The 21,888-nt window shown below is 53.5% G+C and overlaps 1 protein-coding gene across 1 annotated transcript in view; it reads left to right on the top strand.

Moving 5' to 3' along the window:
- Positions 1-21,888, top strand: part of GLIS1 (GLIS family zinc finger 1) — a 216,828-nt gene that overhangs the window by 135,540 nt on the left and 59,400 nt on the right. The window contains exon 3 of the mRNA XM_044238274.1: positions 1,312-2,191. Coding sequence (XP_044094209.1) covers positions 1,312-2,191 — 880 coding nt within the window. The remainder of the gene's footprint in view (positions 1-1,311; positions 2,192-21,888) is intronic.

Here is a 21,888-nt window from a genome sequence, read left to right as displayed (position 1 = left end):
CTGCCCCCTCCAGCTCCAGGGGGGCAGAGAGGGAGGCTGGGCTGCAGGGCCGCATGGAAAGCAGGGACAGGTGATGATCCCACAGCCCTTCTGCAGAGAGTTCCAGAACACTGGCAGTGATCTGGCAGTAATGAAAGCAGCATCCACCATGCTATCATCTCTCCAGAGGGTTGTCACAGCATCTGCCATCCCTCTTGATCCTGGCAGCCACCCTCTGAGGCAGTGAAGGCTAGTCCTCGTTTCACAGGGGAGGACACTGAGGTGCAGACAGGCCCAAGGACACAAGGGGTGTCCTCTTCAGGCTTTGCACACGTAAGCAGTCTTCCTGTTCTTCCCAGCCAGCCAAGGGACTCCTTTGTCCTTCTGTTGGCATCACCTGCCTGGTGGCTGGAGGCCCTGATGTGTCTTCCCGCATTTACGTGTCCTTATGTGGGGAGGGCCTTCTCTCGGAACACATGTAGCACATGGGTGATGAAGACAGCATACACTATCGTCACTGTCCAGGGATGATGAATCGTTCAGTGTCGGGATGAGAAGTGAGACCCAGAGTGCCTTGCCCAGCTTGGTGCAGAAGGGAGTGGCTGAACCTGTCCTCAGACCCCAGTCCCTGGCCTCGCTGGTGTGGCCCTCCCAGCTCCCAGCCTCCCTCAGAGTTGTGTTTCGTGCAGTCAGTGTCTGGGCTTGAAATCACCCCCACCAGGCTTTTCCTCAGTCATTCTTGGGATGCCCCTCGTCCCCATGACTTGGGTTTCAGACCCCAGTCCACTGACGTTCACTGTGGAAAAGACACATTGCTTGGGGCAAAATGTCATAGAATTCACATTTCTAGAAATTAAGAAAGACTATAAAAGTTAAGATCAAAGGGACAAGTAGGTAGAATTTAAAACCAACTGGCCCTGGATGTCCCTCCAAATGCCAGAACTCACTAGAAGGTCATGGAGGAGTCAGGGCAGACCCTAAGGAGGCCTCAGCAACAGGGCAGGATGGCATCTGGGACTGGAGAGGGAAGGCTGGACTTGGTAAAAGGATGACACGGGCCTCTTTCCTGGCATCCTCTTCAGACCCCCTGCCTTTCTTGAACCTCTCCCCAGCCCCATCCTACCTCTCTCCCCACTCCCCGTTGTCCCCCATATTCTTCCCTGCTCACCAGATCTCCAGCCCCTGGCTTCTCCCTCCCTCTGTTTCTAGCCCTCTGTCTCCACCCCTGCTCTGGACTTCCCATCCCTGGGTCCTCTGTCATTCCCCCTACCCTAGGGCCTCCCCACTGTGGAGTGGCTCCCCCCCATGGCCTCTCTGCTCCCTGTTTTCCAGGTCGCCCAGACCTCAGGCCACGTATGTGAATGGTGGTCTTCCACAGCACATCAAGCAGGAGTCCTTGCCCGACTACCAGGCCATGACAGAAGCTCACACACCGCTGTCCGCTCACTGCCGGGCCCCGCCAGCCACTGGCCTGCACACAGACCTGGACCTGCCGGGCCGGGGCCTCACTAACCCCGTGCCTTCCTGCTACCTTCTGGGCAGCGAACCCAGCTCCAGCCTGGGCCCTCCACCTGAGGCCCATCTCCCTGAGGGCAGCGTAAAGCGGTGCTGCCTCCTGGGCCTGCCCCCTGCCTCCCCGGCCTCTTCCTCACCCTGCGCCTCGTCCGAGGTCACCTCCATCATCCGCTCTTCCCAGACATCTCTGGTCACCTGCATCAACGGACTCCGGAGCCCCCTGCTCCTGGGAGACCTGGGGGGGCCTCCCAAGAGGGCCCGACCTGGCCCTGTGACGGTGGAGAGCCCGGAGGGCAGTGTGCAGCTTGAAGCCTGCCGGAAGGCGGCCTTCCTGAAGCAGGAGCCTGCTGACGAGTTCTCAGATCTCTTTGGGCTGCCTCCCCAGCAGGGCCTGCCTCCCCCATACCCTGCGTCTCAGTTGCCACCAGGTTCAGGCCTCGGAGGGCTGGGGCTGGGGCTGGTGGGTAGGGGGGTGGCCGGCCGGCAGGCGTGCCGGTGGGTGGACTGCTGTGCAGCCTACGAGCAGCAGGAGGAGCTGGTGCGGCACATCGAGAAGAGCCACATTGACCAGCGCAAGGGCGAGGACTTCACCTGCTTCTGGGCGGGCTGTGTGCGCCGCTACAAGCCCTTCAACGCCCGCTACAAACTGCTTATCCACATGAGGGTGCACTCGGGGGAGAAGCCCAACAAGTGCATGGTGAGTTGCCACAGCTGCCAGCCAGCCCCGACCCCGCTGTGCAGATTAGCCTCCACTTGACCCTAGGGATGGCCTACCCCGGGGGTGGGGGTGGGGCTTCAGGCCAGGGGTGGGGTCTGGCTGCGATGCCCTGTGGTGGTCCAGGGGAAGACTGATGCTGGTGATGGGACCACTGGTCAAGATAGCCCTCCAGGCTGTTTCAGTTCCTCTGCTCACCATATGTCCTACCCCCTCCCCCACCCCCATGGCACACCACGTGATCAAACACACTTGTTCACGAGGCGACAACATGCGCTCTGAGGTCAGAGCAGGCCCGGGCACCCTTGCCTGTTGCATGCAGATGCTCACTGTCTCACCCACCAGTGGTCAGGTGAGTCATGGGACACCTGCTTTCCTTTAGCACTGGGGCCTTGTTAGGCAGCATTCCTTGGGGTGCTCTCTGGATCTTGGAGCAGCCCCCAGGCATGGCTTACTCCAAAGAGTGCCCCATCCTCACAGGTACCCAGCTTGGGAGCCATGGGTCCCTTGGACAGGTTTGGGGTAAGGCCAGGTTAACCTGTAAGGATCCAGCAGTGCCCAGGCTGGGTTTGAGCATGAGGTTTCCAGGAACACACACACAGACACACACACACACACACACATATGCTGTGGACACCTAGACTCCAGCCCCTCTGACACACAGGCACACACACACACACACACACACTCTGGACACCTAGGCTTCAGCCCCTCTGACACACACACACACACACACATGCTGTGGACACCTAGGCTCCAGCTCCTCTGACTGGTCATTTCTGTATTGTGCTTTTGGGGTGGTGGAAATCCATATCGGAGTCTTTGTCCCTGATATCCTCAGGCGAGCTGCTGTGCCCATCCCCAAGGCCCAGCTCTCCCCCCGGAGAGGCACCTGCCCATGAATGGAAGGGCCGGAGGAGCCGCCCAGGCTTCCACGGCCCAGCTCCAGCTTCTCAGCCACTGGGGCATTGGGGAGGCAAAGGAGGAATTGGTGTGTCTGGTCTAGTCTACAAGGCTGGGGTCCAGCCAACACTGAGTTCTCCCACACTCACACCTTGTCCCTGATGCTGGACCCTGCTTCCTGAAGTGTTCCTTCTGGGAACTGGTGCACTTCTGTCCCTCCTCCAGGCCCAGGGCAGTATCTGTAGCAGCGAGGGGGGAGGCAGGAAGCTTCGGCGGCTGGCAGCATAAACTCCGCCCTCCCAGAATGAGGTGGTCACCCTTGTGGTCCCAGCTGCTTGTGGAGCTGTGGTCTGGGCAGGCAACCGGGCTGGATCTTGAGGAGGAGAAGGTCACCTTCTAGACAAGTGGGGGGTTGTCAACAGCCTCTGCCAAAGGACAGGAATAGGAGGGAGCCTGTGGTTGGTGTGTTGATTTTGTGGGGAGAGGCTGAACTGGGAAGGCTGAGAATTTGACTTTATCATGTGTCTTGGGGTTGAGGGCATGCTGGAAAGAGGTGGTGACCGGGCCAGTCCTGGGGATGCCCCGTTTGTCTGGGGTGTTGTGACATGTGGCTTGCTGAAAGACATGCCCTTGCCTGGAAGATGCCCAACAGACTTCCAGAAGACAGAGCGCCCCCTCTCCCCCTGAGACTCCAGAGCAGACAGCCGCCAAGCCACAGTACTTCATGTCTCCTTTCCCATGGGGGATCCTACTGGTGTCTGCAGGGGACTGGTGTGGAGGTCCAAGCTCTGGTACCGTGTGGTCAGTGGTCTTCGATCTCCAGGGCCTCCTGTGTGGAATTACAGCTTGTAGTAGTGCCCATGTGGACCGCAGGGACTTTGGTGATAAGCTAGCCTTCTCTGCCTGTTTTCTGGGAAACAGAGGCTTGGTGAGCAGGTCAGAGAGGCCCAGTCTAACCAGTGCAGTCTGGGGGATCTCTCTCTATGGTTCCTTCTTCTGGGCCTGCCAGGATCTCACCTGATTCAGCGGACTCCACAGAACATTGGCTTACACCTGGTTTGTGCCTGGCTCTGGGGACACAGACCTGGACTTTCCAAGGTCTTCGCTGGCAGGCACCCATGGTCAGCGAGGGGTGAGAGGTGGGTGTGGGCAGGTTCTGCCTGGAGTATGTATAGGCCCAGGGACAGGAGGCCCAGAAGGGCTTCACGGAGGAGGTGATGTTCAAGCCATGTCTGTATTTACCCACAGTTGCATTTAATCTTTATAGAAGACCTGTAAAACCAAGGTTTTACAGATGAAAAAACAAGGGTTCAGTGGAGTCCAGCCAACTTTCTATGTTCTACTATGAGAACACTTTATCTTGCCTCCAAAGGGGTTCAGGCTTATGGTGATAACAGTAGCAAGCAGCTTCTCAGTGTTGACTGTGTAGGAGCCATTCTTTCATGGGGATGTGGGGGAGAGAGAATATTAAGCAGGTTCTGTGCCCAGCCTGGAGTCCGATGAGGGGCTTGATCTCACCATCCAGAGATCATGACCTGAACCAAAAGCAAGAGTTGGATGCTTAACCGACTGAGCCCACCCCCAGGTGCCCCGGGAACCATTCATTCTAAGCGGTAACTCCGTGTTGTCCTCGTAACAACTCTTTGGGGCCGATACTATCAACCCCATTTTACAGATGAGGAAACTGAGGCTCAGATTGCATAATTTGCCCAAGGTCACATAGCTAGTGAGGGGCAAAGAATAACAACAGTAATAGAGGCTAATTATCGTCATAGTAATAATAGGAACAGCAATGGAAGTAACTTGCCCGAGGTCGCCTAGCTAGGAACCATTAGAGTGAAATATGAGCCCAAGTCTTCCTAAACTGTGATGCTTTTGTCTGCATAGATGGTCCCGTTAACACGGTTCTCTGGGTCCTCAGCCCAGCCCCGAGGGTGCCGTCATCTGGAGTAGGGGCAGAGACCTCCTCTGAGCTCCTCCCCGTCCCCCATGGGGGCGCACACCCTTCCTGCCCTGCTGGCTCAGTGGGTGACCCCGGGGAAGGGGCAGGCCCCAGTCCGCACCCAAATAAATAGAATCTCCTTTCTCTGTAAAATTATTAATTTCTCATGACAGGCCTCTGCTACCATGTGCTGTAATAGACAAAGGAATTTTGGACCCGGATCCTCTGGAGAACAGGAAATAGATGAGACACTTTGATTGAAGAGTAAATGGCCCACTAAAATAGCAGTTAATCCTTTTATTATCTTTCCAGCAGCCGTGTGCACGGTTCTTTCATGAGGTAAGCCTTCCCCGCCCCGTCCAACTGTAACACTCCAGCCCGGCAGCTGGTTTCCATTTAGCCCACCGAGCCTCCGCTCACGCACCAGGCGGCCTGGGGAGGCACGGCGAGGAGCTGGCCGCCCCCTGCCCAGGTTCTCCATGCTTGGGGCGGCCCGGGATCGGGCCTCGGCTCACGGGGGCCCCCGGGCTAGACCGCGCCGTCCGTCCCCCCGCTCTGCCCTCGCCGCGGCCCATCCACGCCATCCAGAGGAAGCTCCCTAATCTCTTTGCAATATCCTGTTATGTTTCTTATGTTGTCCGAGTTGTCTTAGCCTTATTAAATGTGGGGTTTCATCTGCATTAGGGTAGCGAGGATACGTCCAAGCCAAATACCGCCGCGACGCCTCCAAGACGTTAACTTTGAAAAGATTAATTTCTTGCTTTCTTAGGTTGGCTCTCCCAGACGGTTGGAATTCTGATTGTCTGAGACTGCAGAAATTAGCAGGCTGGGTAGTTTGCTTTTCTGTACATCAAGAAAAAGAGAGGCAGGGTGAAAAAGGAAAACATTTCATAACCTTGGGTTTGGGAAAACAACAGTAATAACAGCAACGGTCCCTGCCTTTGTGAAGAGCTTTCCTGAAACTGGGAGCGCAGGGTGGGAACCGTGTGTGTAGACAGGTGATGAAAAGCCCAGGCCTGGAGTCACACCAACCCTGGTCCCCACCTGGGCCTGCCCTCTAGCAGCTGCATGACCTCAGACAGGTGACTTAGCCTTTCTGAACCATAGCACACTCGGTTGTAAAGTGGGGCGATGATAGTACCCACCTTCTAAGGGTTGCGGTCATGAGGGCTTATGTATTTTATTTTATTTTATTTTTAAGATTTTATTTATTGGACAGAGAGAGAGATGGCGAGAGAGAGAGAGAGAACACAAGCAGGGAGCAGGGAGCCTGATGTGGGGCTGGGTCCCAGGACCCTGGATCATGACCTGAGTCAAAGGCAAACACTTAATGACTGAGCCACCCAGGCGTCCCAACATTAGGGTTTAAAGAGAGAACTTGGGGTGGTGCATCCCTCATCAGTTCTGTCACATCAGCTGGTGGTTGAGGGGGGCACAGTTGTCACCTTGCCAGTGACCTTGTCAGTTGTCTGTCAGCAACGCAGACCACCTGCTCTGTGCCAGACCCTGTCTGCTCAGGGTGACTGGCACTAGAAGGGGGAACTAGGGCAGAGGCCTAGGGAGGAGGCCCTGGTCCTTGCCCTCACAGGCCTGGGAACCTCGAGGCAGGGCTTACATCGTGCCTGCCTTCCTCTGGTAGCTTCACTTGCAATGACCACCCCATCCTTTATGTTCCTCTCCCCTGTTTGCCAGTCTGTCCCCAGTGCCATGGACCAGGGAAATATATCCCACCGAAAGCTGAGCATACCTGATTGGCCATAATCAGCCAAGGAACTCAGAACACCAGCCACCTGGCTGGGCCTCCCCAGCTCCCAGAGGGCCAGCCCAGGCCAAATCTACTCTCATCTCCTATAATCCTGGGGCTTCTGGCTCTCTCTTTATGCTTTATCTTGGTCCCCCAACTCTTGAGAAATAAATAGCCTGGGTGCTGGGAAGGGTGGGGGAGGCAGAAGGTGCTCCTCTTTGTTGAGATTCAGGAGTCTGATACCTGGCCCAGTGCCAGCCACGTCCCAGTCCATCTTCAAAAACACTCTGGTCAAAACTCTGAGGCCCAGAGAGGCCAGATCAGATCCCAAGGTCACGCAGTCTGCCAAGTAGCAGGGCACAGCTACCCATCAGATTTGCATACCTGTTCTGCCAGGCTGTCAGAGAGAAACTTGACTGGGGGTCTGAGATCCTATCTTACGGAAAGTCCTCAGGGAGAAGAGCCCAGATCTAGTCTGAGGCATGTGATGTACACCATGAATCACCATTCCCATTTTTTAGCAGAGACTGATGTTCACAGATGAAATGTTTTACTCTGGGTCTCCTGGCTCAGCTGCCTGGACCATTCCTCAGCCACACGGCCTTCTTCCACCTGCCTTTGCTCAGCATCTTCCTTAGTAGAGTCGAGTCCTTGGTGCTTCTCAAACCATGTTGGTGGTGGCGGGGGGCATCCCTGGGCATCTGCTCCTTCCCCACTCCGTGTCCTGAGACTAGCCCTGCAGGTTGGTCATGTTTCTGGGGCAGCGGACACCCCTGACTCATGTCAGCATCTCCAACTCATTCTTGTGAATTTTTCTAGAGCCCAAAATGTGTGTGCAGGTGGGGCTCCCTGTCCGTCTTCATCATGTACAGAGCAGAGACAGGGAAGACAGACCCTGAGAGGACAGGGAGGAGTGCAGGATCCCCCAGCAAATGGGGCAGCTTCAGTGGACAAGGAGACACCAGAAGGGGCTGATAACCCAAGGCTGGGAAAGGTTAGACTGTGGGGAATTTACCTCAGACGAGGGAGAGTCCTCCCCAGAAACGCTTGCCTCATGTGAAGGACTGGTGTCCCTGTGTACTGGGCCTCACACCGTGCTGGGGGTCCCGAGACAAAGATGAGGTGATGTGAGACTTCGAGCTCTGTAGGAAGGACACTAGCTACCCTTGAGTCTTACGTTGTTATTGCTGGATGAGGGAGGGAGGGGAGCCAAGAGCTGAGGATTTGAGGTCTGGCTGCATTACCTTGTCTAAGCGAGGCAAGGAGATTAGAACATTTTTGGGTCTTTTTCAGCTTGCACAGAGCTCTGCACATGTGCTCCTCAGAGTGGAAGAATAATTCCTGGAGACCATATTCGTTATCCTCACTTTACAATGGGGGAAGGGTGCTCCAGTTCAAGCCCAAGTTCAGTCCTTAAGTGCATCATAGGGTCAAATTTGAAACCAGGTCTCAGCCTGACTCCAGAGATGATATGTTAACCATGACCCTAAGCCACCTCCCAGGCAGAAAACCATCAGTCTGCTTATAATATCAAGAAAGTATCCCGATTTGAAACTCATTTCAGTAAGCTGTTACTGAGCACCTCCGAGGTGCGAGGCCCGCCCTGGTGGACCATGGGGTCACAGAAGGGAATTAAAGCCAGCTTTTGGCCTGGAGGAGCCCTCATTAAGCAGAGTAAATGATAGACGTTTGCATTTAACAGTTTTCCCATACTAGCCACCCATGACCTTGAGAGCCTGTGGCAAGTCCCCTGCCCTGCAGATAGGATGTCTTGTGCTGTCTTGGAGGAGAGGGCACTTGTGGGATGAGGGGCAAGATATTTCACCTTCTTTACAATAAATGAGTCACCTGAAAATGGGATTCCTTTCTGGAGGATGGGATTCCATGGGGATAAAACGTTACAAAATGGAGCGTGTTTTCAAACCACTGCCCTTGAATCTCCTGCTATGAAGGAGCCCAGAGAGGTCAAACAGGTCCAACCAGCTTTGCTGAGTCCACCCACTTCGGAAATGGGGCTCAGCTGAGCCTCATCTCCTGGTTCTAAGATGGGAAGGGTCTGCATAGGAGAAGTCTCCTGAGCAAAGGCAGCTTTTAAGTTGTCATGCAGATATGTCCTTTCTAACAATCCCGACTGGGGTCCCTCCTAGGATCAGTCAGTTCTTGTGTCTGCTTGCTATCAGGTGAGGAAACCGAAGCCCAGAGAGGGTGCATCCATGGCCCAGTGTCACCCAGCAAGTTAAAGGAAGCCGTGGGATGCCTGCTTTATTTCTCCCTGCCCTGAGGCTTCCTCTGCTCCCAAACTCCTACAGAGTCTGCATATTTCGGTTCCTTTCACTCATTTAGGCTTTGGCTTTTGCTGGTCCCTCTGTCTGGAACGCCTTTCCCAGCGCATCATTCACAACCCAACCCAATGTCCTCTCCCCCACTCGCCCTGTTTCCATGCCTCCTGCTCTCCCCACACATGTTGCCCCGTATGTAGTAGTGTTTCCTGGTGTGGCCAAGTGTCTTGGGGACCGCATGCCCTTTGATGTCTGGCCCAGTCTTGGAGGCTGAGGAGCTAAGCCCGCTCTCTGGTGCAGAAGCTCTGGCCTAGTGGTGATCTGACCTTCCCACTCCAAGGCTGCATAAGTTCCCTGTGAAGTAACAAGATTGGCAGGGCCCTAAAGATGGGCGTGTCCATCCTCTCATCTGGTGCTTCAAGTTTTTCTGTAGGAAAGCCTGAACTTGAAACCTCCCTGTCAGCCTGTGATCGTGTGTGAGTAACTTGACTTCTGTAAGGCCCGGGTTCTTGCCTTGTGTAGTAGAGGCAACGGGATAGTCGAGAAGCTTCCATGACATGCTGTGTAAGAGGAGCTTACACAGTAAGCTTACAGTAAATGCACAGCAAATGGCTCTGTTTGGGGCAGTTTGCATTAGGAAAAAAGAAAAAGGAGAATCTGAAATAGATAGTTGTGCAGTCATGATCATCCCCAAAGGAACAGAGAAGGCTGATGTAAGTCCCAGCTTGGTTATGGACTGGCTCTGTGACCTTGGACAGGTCACCTTACAGTGCTGAGCCTCAGTTTCCTGAGTTGGGAAATGGGAGAATGTCCAGCACTCTGTGTTCAGTGGGGGCCCAAGAGTTACAACTGTCTTTTCCCCTCTTGAACTCCAGGTTCCAGCTTCATGGAGCTTGGCTTCACAGAGCTTGGCTTAAACTGGGATGCCTTTCTCTTTCCTCTGGTTTTTAAAAAATCAGACTCAGGGACTTCATAAGGAAAGACTTCCTGGAAGCTCTGGCCTCACAAGGAGATCGGACCCTGTACAGAGGGAGGAAGTGAGGCCCCAGATGGAAATAACCTGCCTAGAGGAAAAGGAGAGGACCTGGGTGCAGTAGGAGGGGAGGCTCACTAGCTCTGCAACCTCAGGCAGTCACTTCCCTTCCCCGTCTCCATGGTTCAGTCTGTAAAATGATGGCTGTGATGCTCACCCCAAAAGAGTCTCTGTGCTGGGTGGAGGGGCCATGCTCTGCAAACCTCACGGTGCCTGCGGGGGGAAGCCAGCTCTGTTCCTGGCTCCCAGTCCAGTGCGCCTGCTCGCAACTGGGCCTTGGAGGACACGGACACCCTCACAGCCATTCTCCTGCCATCAGGCATGTAGTGGAGAAGCCGCATGCTCCCCAAACATAATCCCTAGCCTGAAGCGCTCCCGGGCCCCCTTGCCCCTCCATAGCCCACCCTCCCCATTGGCACCTACCCACCATCCCATCCCCTTCCCCACCCCCACCCCTATTTCGTCTTCATCACTGGTACCCCTGTCTGTCTTATTTAAATTCTGAGTCAGGAATCCAGGAGCCAAGAGGGACACCTGACCAGCCCAGAGACCTCAAACAAGTCACATGGCCTCTGGGAGCCTCAGTTTTCTACGTGTATAAAGGGGAGACAGTTGTGAGATTAAATGAGATCATGAATGTGGAGCGCTTACCTCATGCCTGGTAAATACTTGGCACTTGAAAACAGGAACCCTTGTTCTTGTTCTTGTTCTTGTTCTTCTTCTTCTTTTTTTTTTTTGGTGAGTCATCAAATCCAAGTCAAGCACCAAACTTGAGGGTATGGGGAGGCACGCTGGCCGAATTCTGTGAACTCAGCCCTGCTTTATGGAATATCAAAAAAATTAAGGATAAAAAAAAGCACAGCCGTCTGAATTGAATTTAAAATAATAAAAGGGGGGGAAAGCTTTTTAATTTAATGTAAATGGAATTGAAATGATTCTCTTCTTAGAATAAGAACGTCAGATAAAATCAAAAGTGACTCTAAGAAAGTGTCCAGACCATATTTTCTGAGAGGAGCATCCTGGAAGAGGTAACCTTCATGACTGAGCATTAATAGGGTCCTGTCTCCACTGGATGGCAGCGGGGTTAGCTGAGCGGACTTTGCGTACCTCCCTGGGATGGCTGCAGCAACAGAGCTCAGCATCCTGTCCCCCTCTGTTCAGTGGGTGATGGTCACATGACCCCTGTGGTCTCAGTCACCTTGGATACTCGAAGATTCAGGATGCCCCGAGTCCACTCCCTTGGGAGAGAGTCTGGTGCTCATCCAAATTGCCGCTCCCCTCACCCCTGCCAACTTTTCAACAGCTTTATTGGCACCTACGCTGTGCCAGGTTTGATGCTAGAAGCACGAGATGCCGTGCCAAGTGAGGAATGGTCTGGCAGCAAGGGAATTAACAGAGAAGAGGGAGAAGGCTTCCCCCAGGGTGTCAGGAGAGCTGAGCTTTGAAGGGTGAGGAAGAGCTTTCCAGGTGGAGATCGTGAGGAAAGGCTCTTTGCGGAAGGAGAATAAATCTTGGGAAAGTTTTGAGATGTGACAGTTTTGACCCTTGTGGGAAGCAGAGCTGTTTTCTATACTTGGAATGAGTGTATTACCTCCATGTGGCCGGGAGCAGAAATGGTGCTTGGAATTAGACCATAAAGGGCCTCCAAGTTCAGTATAAGGAGCTTGGACTCTACCCTGAGTGGTGGAAGGGTTCTGAGCAGGAGAGGGACGCAGTGACTGTTAACATGAAGAACACTGGGTATGTGGCATATGTAGTCATCAGGGGTGGATGGGGGGAGTGGGGGGAGTGACAGCGGGCAGATGAGGACACAGAGGCCCAGGAAGGAGCCTTCATCCCCAGGTCCACAAGAGCCACCCCCCAGCCAGGGCCTGGGCACCACAGGCTGGGCCGGGCCAGCCCAGCCCAGCCCAGTGAGCCGTACTGGGGCACCGTGTCTGCAAGTTTGGGTAACCAAGCTCAACCCCCTTTGGAAACGGCGTCCAGCACATTTACCAGGGGGAAACAGGAAAGGCATTTCCCATAATGTGGCTCTGTAAAGTTTGCACAACTGTTCTTTGTTTTCTGTCCGTCCCTACAATAAATCTTCTCCACTGCCAGGACAGGGCCTCCGTGGTCTGCAAGTGATTAGGGCACGGACTGGTGCCTGGCTGCCTCCTCCTGATGCGTTCTTCTGACGTGGGGAGTGATAAAATGGGAGCCCATCACGGGGACTCTGTGGCTTTGCAGGTGGCCTTTTCCAAATAGCCAGGAGGTGGGCGCCCGGAAGAGCGAGGCCTGCACCTGCCCTCCACACGCCCCTGGCCCCCCGGATGAGTCTGCCACACCAGGGGCACAAGCCCCAGAGGGCAGGTGAGCATGGTAGTACTGGGCGGTGTGTTTCTTGCAGATGGGACAGTGGGACTGGGGTCTCCACAGGACTGCATTTCAGGGGACAACACCCGGAAGTCTTTGCTGGGCCTGGAGCCAGGTCAGCACCCAGGGAGTGTCCATTCAACTGATGAACCATCCATGGCCTCTCTGTTTTCCTAGAGCAGAAACGTGTAGGGTTTTGGAGCTGAAAGTAACATTAGTAATTCCCCGAAGCCTGGGCAGGGCCCTGGGAGGCAGAGTTTTGATGGGTGGTCCCTGTGCTAGGGGAGGGCACAGGGTAGTGGCAGGACCCTTCTTTTACAGTGAGGTCCCTGAAATCCAGAGCTTGTGCTGGCTGGGCAGGTGTCCCTTCTGGGACTCCACCTCATGTCCTTGGCTCCCTGTTCCGTGATCTTCCCACTGCACACGGTTGCCTTTGTACCCCTGTTTAACCGTGAGTCTCTGCTTCCCAGAATCTACTGAACCCAAGTTTTAGGAATCATTTTGACCTACGGGGTCATTTCTGACCATGTTTAGCCGCCAGTGACTACGGTAGCAATTAGGAGACAAGAGAGTTGGCTCCGGGAAGAAAACGGAGTCTGCCGGGCCTCGGATAGTTCCTCCAGGTCCTCTCCCCTCCCACCCCCTACTTCCTGCCCCCATTCCTTCTCCCCAGACATGCAGGACAAGAAGAGGGGTTCCTTGAGGCCATAAATCTGAATGCTTATTTGTGCTTTTGCTGTTTTCCTATGGGGAAGCAGGCCCCTAGAGAGGATTTGGCTCCCTGAAGATCACAGAGCAAAGGAAGGGAAGTCCAGCTTCCTGGCCTCCCAGCCCAGGCCCTTCCCACTATACAGAGGCACCACCTGTTGAGGACCTACTAGGTGCTAGGCCCCATGCTGAGGGCTTGGACACAGGCCTGTGTGGTGTTTGCGCCGAGAAAGAATCTTCAGGAAAATCTCCTCTGCTGCAGCTCCCAAGCCTTGTAGCACCCTCCGATAGATGGGGACCTGAGGACCCACTAGAGGTCACCTGGCAGGGGATGGCTTGCGGCCTGTGCAGCCCACGTGTTTCCGCATGGCTGTCCCTCCTGACAGGGTCTGGTTCAGGAAGCGCTGCACAGCTGGCTCCAGGGCGACTCTAACCAGCAGTGGGTTTCAAGCCTCACACCTCTGCGTGCATTGGAAAAGCACAATGATTGATCACTGCAGGCTTGAGGTCCTGAAAAGCCTGGCTTGTGCAGAAGCCCACAGGCATTCACTTCCCCTGCCTGCCTCTGCCCTCATTTTCTTCATGCACACAGAGCCACCTGGCCTCAGGATCTCAGTTTTTTCATCTGTGTGATGAGGATTTGACTTAGTTCAAAGCTCTCGGACTCAGGACCCTGATTGAGGCAGTAAATGGAGAGACAGAGTGGCCCAGGGGTTCAGAGCTCAGGTTCCTCCCCAGCTCTGCATTCAAACTGCCTTGTGGTTCTGGGGAAATCGCCAGACCCTGTTGGGCCCTCAGTTTCCTGACCTGAAAAATGGAAGGTTTGTACTCCAGGAATCCTACAATCTTTGAATGCAAGACTTTGAGACCGCCATCTTTATCTTTCTGCATTCCTGGCAGGGCCCCAGGGAGGAGGAAGGAGATGGAGGACAAAGAGGGGGCAGGTGTGGGGCCTCTGATGAGCCCTTTGGTCTCAGCTTCTTCCACTTCCTTCTCTGTTGCTCCACTCCAACCACCTGGCTCTTGGCTGGTCCCCCAACATGCCAAGTTCATTCCCACCTCGGGCTCGTTGCTTGACTCTTCCCCTCTGCCCTGCATGCTCTTGTCCCAGGCCAACTTCCGTCCACGTGGGCCTCTGTTCCCGTGTGCTGCTGCGGTTGGTCATGGATTCAGTCTCCATGGGTTCTGTTTTTATGACCATGGGCCCGGAGCTGGAGCAAGAGAACAACTGTATTAATTGGTGACCAAGATGCATGACAGCCATGAAGGCAACAAGGGTAAACATTAAATTACCCAAAAATAGCCACCTTAAAGTGTGAGGAAGGAAGCAAAGTAGTATTTGTTAGGAGTGTGCTCTCCTCCACATACTGGATTAAGCCCTTTGTTCATGTTTTCTCAGTGAATTTTTGATGTTGGCATTATTGCCCCTTTTAGGGATGAGCAGACCAAGGCTCAGACAAGTGTTGGGATACCAAACCCTGGCCTCCTTTTACTGTTTCAGGATACTCCCTGTGTCCACGTGATTTTCTGAAATTGAGGGTGAGCTGATTACTCCTTGTTTTCATTGAGCTAGCCCCAGAAGACCCCTGAAGAGGAAACTTAATTGGTTACTGTGTCTCCTTGAAAGTAATGACATGGAATCTGGGCTTTTCATGGATTTGGAGCTGATCCTTCCAGGTCTCTGTACTGGGTGGTGGGAAAGGGTTGGTGTATCAGGAATTAGCACCATAAGTCTGGTCCTCATGTCCCACTTTTCTGTCTTCTGTGTGCAGGAAGATAGCTGACCTCACAGTTTAGGGGGACATGCAGGTGTCAGAGGAAGGGAGTGGTTTGGGAGCAGCTGTCCGAATGGAGCTCCAGCCCTGAGAAAGGGTCAGGATGGAAGGGCGCTGTGGCTCATGATGGCATACTCTGGGGCAGAAGAGAAAATGTGGGGACGTCCTGAAACCAGTAAGAGTTGGGAGTTGAGACTTGAATCCAAGTAATCCTGCAAGTGTAACCGCTCCTTAGGAAGATCTAGACCCTACCCTCAAGGTTCCTGGAATCCAGGTTTCATATCCACGATCTTGCCTAATCCCTTATTTGCCATGATCTAGGCTAGGCAAGTTATTTCCTTGTTCTTGTCTCAGTTTCCTTATCCGTTTGGTGGGAATTATAATCCTGCCTTGTCTGGGTGGAATTGCTTATGGCTCTTCACCCCACATCATCCTCACAACTTGATGTCTTGGGAGCATTGTCCCATCTTCACAGTGAGGACCCTCGGGCCTTGACAGACAGGGAGGCTAGCAGAGTGTCCCACAGCAGGCCCACCGTCATACCCAGGGTCACACAGAGAGTCACACAGTGGGCCAGCAGGCCTGCCTAGGGTCACATAGTGGATCAGCAGCCCTACCCAGAGTCATACAGTGGGTCAGCAGCCCTGCCCAGCGTCACACAGTAGGTCATCAGCCCTGCCAGAGTCACACAGTAGGTCAGCAACCCTACCCAGAGTCATACATTGGGTTGGCAGTTATACCCAGAGTCACACAGTGGGTCAGCAGCTCTACCCAGAGTCATAGAACAGGTCAGCAGCCATGCCCAGGGTCACACAATGGGTCAGCAGCTGTACTCAGGGTTGCACAATGGGTCAGCAGCTGTGCCCAGGGTTGCACAGCGAGTCAGCAGCTGTGCCCAGGGCATGCTGTTTCCCCGCCACACCTCTCCTTTGAGTCTGTCAGCTGGTGTGCAGGGTGATGTTGGTGTTTCTCAGGCCAGCACTGCCGCAGCTGCCCCTGCAGTGAGCACAGCCCAGGAGCTGGGGGGAGACGAGGTGTGGTCCTGAGGACTGAGGAACAGAGGATCTGCCGCCTGCAGTCAACACCTCTGTCAGGAAGTTCTCGGCTCGTGCCTTCAAAGCGTCAGTATTTAATTGTCTCCACATTGTGAACCCAGGAAGGTTTGTCCTGACAACTGGTTGGTGAAATCAGCCAGGAGATCCCCCTCCCACAGCCTTTCAAGAGCTGTCTGAGGTGGTTCTGAAGGGTATAAATTAGATTCACCTGGCAAGGCCCCACTTCCCCATGGAATATTCCTGAAAACGCTCCCACTGGATTCTGTCAGAGAAGCACGGATGAGGCCTGGGCCCCCAAGAAGCTGGGCAAGTGAGAAGTAGGAGCTTCCCGTACTCACTGGTGAGGTGGTGAAGTGAATGGGGGCCTTGTCATGGCGTTCGCTGACCAGAAGTGTTAGCACTTCTGGCTTCAGCTTCTTCCTCCATAAAAATACTAAAAATTACGTTTTATGACAGCACTGGCATGAGGACACATTCATATTATGTATTAAAATATTTTCTTTGACCTAGAAGCCCCTTTTTTATCTTCCGATTTTAAATTAAAGCATTTTCATGAGTCCCTGAAAATACTGTGGACTCCAGCCACTGTGCCTGCATGGCTGGTGGGTAAGTCAGCCCAGAAGCCGAGCCTGCAGAGACTGCAAGGGCTTGAAATACAATCCATGCCTTACCTCATCCCTTCCTTTCTCTGAGCTTCCGTTTCATCCTCTGTGAAGAGGATTGGGCACAGGAAACACCAGAAAATCCTGTTGTGATGTTCTGTTCCTTCCTATACTTGTCCACTCTGTCCCCCCTTATCACTGAATTCTTGGCTTCCATTAAGGATTCATGGACATTCAAAAAAAAAAAAAGGCCTGTGTGTAGTTGAACTGATGGAGGTGAGAGAAAATGACGTAAATACACAAAAACCTTAAGCTCATTTAGTTATTATGACTGAAGTCTGTATTTTCTTGGAGCTTCCTGGAAGCCAAGGCAAAGAAGGCAACTTGTTGAACTGCAGACTTTGGCTGTCTAGAAAAGGAAGCAGAGCAGCCCTCTTGTGCATTGGGGCCATTTTTGTCTGAATCTCAAACCCTTATGAGGCTGTGGTGAAGGTCCCCCGTGCTGATGTCTTGGAGAAGGGCAATTGAATGGATCGATGGTAATACTGAATCACTGAACGAAACAGTAGACCTTATTTTCAGTGGTAATTTTTCTAATGTTCTTTGAGAAGAGCCAGAGGGCAAGTAAATACTAGCCAGTGAATGTACCTTACCTGTGTCCTCCAGGCTATGTCGTGCTCTTAGTTTGTCCATCCCCCTTTCACAGATGAAGACACCAAGGCTGATAGAAGCTGAGCAGCTTGACCCTGATCATCCAGTGGGGCCTGACCTCTATGGCAAGTGGCCTTTCTCTGCAGACTTCACACTTCAGCTTACTACTTGGGGCAGAATCAGTCCCATCTTCCAGGAGCTCATAGCCTAGGGGACTCTATGGATCTTAAAAAGAAGAGGGAAAGGCTCTTAAAAAGAAGAGGGAGCTCCAGGGGCATTGGGGGGACTAGGAGAAGGAGCAGCTCTCATCCTGGGCCTCAGGGAGGGGAGTCCGGATAGCACCATGGAAGAGGTGAGAGAGGGCATCCCAGGAGGCAGCACTAGCGTGAGCCTGAACACGAGAGGCTGACACCTTGGTCAGAGCCACAGCAGAAGGGAGAGAGGAGCTCCCTGCCGTGTTTCTAACCTACAAGAAGAAGAAACCAGCTCTGGCCATAATAGGCCCCATGTCTGCCTCTCTCCCCTACTCCTAGGATTTATTGGCCAGCCCTTGCGCCCACAGACATCTGTCTAAGGACAGAGGAGCAGATTTTGAGGCCGGGTGGGATCTCCGTTTTCCAGAGGCCTGGAAGCAGGGAGCTCACAACTGCTTCTCTAAGAGATGACACAAAGTCCAGACACCTCCGTGCTTTCGCTCCAGGGCCAAAGCTGTGGCAGGGCCCCCATGGGTCAGGCCCATCTCTGGTCTCCCTCAGGCTGACAGGGTGTGGCTCCCTCCTTTGTGGAGGGCATAAAGGTCCTCCCTGTTCACACGGTCACTTCCCACACCAAGGGATTCTTCAGTCTGGGGGGAAACTGGGCCGCCAGTCGAACCTGCACATCTGTCAGCTACCGAAGTGATTGGAGCTGAGAGATGCCGAGGGGGGAGGCTGGACAGAAGGGGATGGGGAGGCCGCTAAATGAGGGATTGGTGCTCTACTGTGGCCTGGGTGCATTGAGGGGACCCCGGTACAGCCTTGGCAGCACAGGGGAAGAAAATGTGAGCTGGTTTGGGGCTTGCTGAGTAGGGAGGTGGCAGCCGGAGGACCCCTGGGTTGGGGATTTAGGGATATGCAAGGAGAGGGGGTGTCATCAGCCTGGAGGCAGTCAGTGATAGGGACGAGAGACTTTATGGGGTAAGGGAGGCAAAGGCCAGGGGGAGAGACTTAAGGGGTCTGGGCAGCCGGCTAGAGCAGAGGGGCGGGTGGAGTGGGCTGAAGAGTTGAGTGAGGAGTTTGGTTTCGAGGGAGAGAACCTTGAACTTGTTGGAATTTGGAGGGCCATGCGCATATGTGAACATACACGTGCTTATGTTTCCTGTGCCTCGCAAGAGCCAGCAAACAAGCAGTCACGCCAGGGCCCTGACTGAAATCTCCGCCCCACTCTTGGTAATTAACAGGTAATGACTTGATTCTAGAGGCTTTTCCAAGAACGTAGTGTCTTTGGTTTGCAGTTTCTCAGGGTTTAATAACCCCTTTCTCCGGATTTATAGAGGCTGCTGGAGAACACTGCGCTTGCCGGAGGTTTTCCAACTTGGCCCGAGAACCCTCAGTGCCGGGCCAGGGTGTCCACTGAGGACCCCTTGTGAGACGTCAGGGCCAGACGGGGCCTCCTGCTCTGGACCTGGAGGGATTGTATTGTTGGTTGACAGGGACCCTCCGAGGGAGACCAAGCTTTGGGTCAGGTAGGCATGCCCCCTCCTGTGGGTCTGTGGTCAAATCCTGGCTGAGCTCAGTCCCCCTCCTTTAAATCACATTCATGTCTAGCCCCCATGGCTAGGTGAGGATCGCCGTGGCCCTCATTAATGGTACGGCTGGACTCATGAATACGGTTTGGACATGAGGGCAGCATGGGGCGTTTTCTTTATTAGAGACCCCGGATATCAGGACCTCCTCAGCCTCCCCAGTCAGTTAAGGAGTGGGGAGCTGCCTCCCCAAAACTAATCTCCAGGGGCTGGCTGTGCTGTGTGACATTGGGAAGATTCCTTTGCCTTTCTGAAGCTTCTGTTTCCTCTTCTGTGAAGTGGGGCTTAAGGCGGTTTCCCAGAAGCAGACCCCGATGGATGCTGTGTATGGAAGTGGTAGTGGTAATACTGGCCTTTCAGGCTGGAGAGGGCCTTGTTCTTAAGCAGACATTTGCTGAGCCCTTGAAATGCACCCAGCAATGTGGGAGGTGCTGGGGACAAATCGCAGAATGGGACCTGGGAGAAAGACAGGCGAGGCGCAGAACTTGCTGGGGAAGCTGACTGTTGGCCCTGAGACATCTGGGGAAAGTGAGGCTCAGAGCTGTGCTTGACCAGGGCCTCACAGAGAGCGACCTTGAAGGAACTTGGAGCAGGACTACAGAAGTAGAGGTCAGAAGTGCAGGTGACTCCATCCCAGGACGCAGTGCTGTTGGAGCGCTGGGTGCCGGGGGGGCCGCGAGGTCTGTTTGCACAGGCTGACTGTAACAGTAACTGCTCTCATTGTCATTGTCTTGTAATTTGTTGAGCGGCTTGCATGGCGTGGAGGGCCCGTTTCTGCCGTTTCTAAAAAAGCCCTTCCCATGCCAGGCTTGCCGAGTGGCCAGAGGGAAACCTGTGGTCTCTGGCATCAGCCTGAGCTGCCCCCAGGGAATGTGTTCAGGGTCAGGCAAGTCCATCTCTAGGAAAGCATGGAGCCGTACTCCCCTAAGGAGCTCTACGCCTGGTTGTCTGGTTTCTGGAGTTTTCACGTGCCTCTGAGGGCCCGCATCTATATGTGTTCGTCTGTCTCTGGGTGCTTATCCCCATGTTTCTAATGTATGTGCTTGTGTGTGTGCACGGCTGAGTGTGTCTCCAGGGGCCGGGGCATCGTGGATGTTCCTGTGAGTTCATCTGTGACTCTATGGCTCTAAGGGGTATGTGTCTATATTTTTCCCAGCCAGAGTGGCCACTGAGAAGGGCCAGTTGGAGTCAGGTCCTGGGAAGTGGGTACGAATGGGGAATGAGGAAGCTTCTCCTCCCCACCGTCCTTCCTCCATTCTCAAACTCACAGGAGGAAACTGTCAGGGAGCAAGTGCAGCCTGGTACCAGGAATGACTTTCTAATGGGCAGGACCTTGCCCAGTGGAGGGCAAAGGTGGGGTTCCCATCCCAAAGTGTGGGAGCAGAGGCTGGCGTGCCATTTGGCGGTTTCATTCAGCACACATCCCCTGCAACTTCTTATTCTATACCAGCCCTGCTTTTGGGCCCCGAGAATAGTAATAGTAACATAAATGATAACAATAATACTGTGAGATGGAGCCCTTAGTGTGCTAGGCATTGCTCTAAGCTCGCTAATGCACTGAACCAGGTGCTAATTTACAATGGGATACAGAAGCCCAGCTCATGAAGCGGGTTGCCTGGGGTCCACACAGCAAGCAGAGGCACAACTGGGAGTGGAACCCACATCCCTGAGTGGAGAGACTTGAACTGCCAGCCCGCCTCCCTTGCCCCAGTGCCAGGCGATGGTGCCCCCCAGGGCTTGGAAGAGGCTTGTTTCTGTCCCCAGAGCTCATGTGCATCCAAGAGGTGCCCCGACCGCACCGCCCCTGCCCCCCGCCAGCCATCCTCTGAGAGCTCTTAGTGCGAGGGCCAGCTTATTAATCACCAAGGCCCAGGGAGGCCTCTGCAGTGCGGGCTGGGGATTTTAATCTACCAGGAATGTAAAGGGCCACTGACCGCATGGGGACTGTTGGCCAGCGTGCTGCCTGATGCAGTTACTGCTCTGACAAGGCCTGAAAACAGCACCCTGCCGCAGCCTCCAGGGGCCCAGGAGCATGGGACAGAAAGCGCAGCATAGAAGGAGCGTTGGATTGGGAGGTGTGGGGGGCCTGGGTCTCTGACCTGACGCTCTGTTTATCATTAGCAATACCAATACAGGTTTCCCTTGTTCTTGGAAAATAAACTGTTCCTATGAAAAGTTTCATAAACCAAAATGTAGATCTTTCAGAAATGCCAAGTGGCATAATGTGAACTTTCGGAAAGCAGGGGTTACCTAGTCATAAAAACAGCAAACGCTTCCTTACTGCTTAGTACAGGTCAGGGATGATGCTAAGTTGGGACTGGCTCCCGGCACCCCAGGAGGGAGGTGTCCCTATCCCTGTTTCACAGATGAAGAAACGGAAGCTTGGGAAAGAGAAGAGAATTGTCAAGGGCACACGCTAGGAGGTAGAAGCCCCAGGCTTTAAAACCACACTGATTAGCCCCAGAGTCCTTACTCATGTTTACATTTTTTAAAAATTACATCATATTCGATACAGTCAAAAGTATACATGCAAATATATGCACATAATAAGGCATAGCAAAATGAACATCCATGAATTTCTGGAACCACTGTTCTTTTTCTGCTTAGCATTCTCTGCTTTTCTTGACATCATTTCATCATACACATCTATGCATAAACAAGGCATTGTTTAGTTTCGCTTGGTTTAAAACTTTATAAAAATAGTATCGGGCTGTATGTGGTCTTTGCAATTGTTTCACATAATATTATGTTTTTAAGATTTTATCCTTTTTATTGTATGTAGCTGCCATTCGTTTTCACTACTGTGTAATCCTACATCGTGTGAGTAATCCAAACTTGGGTCGTTTTCT

Source organism: Neovison vison, chromosome 2 (genome assembly GCF_020171115.1).
Source record: "Neovison vison isolate M4711 chromosome 2, ASM_NN_V1, whole genome shotgun sequence".
In the NCBI taxonomy this organism is placed as follows: Eukaryota; Metazoa; Chordata; class Mammalia; order Carnivora; family Mustelidae; genus Neogale; species Neogale vison.
Note: the sequence above shows the minus strand (reverse complement) of the source record. Positions and strands in the feature narration are given on the sequence as shown.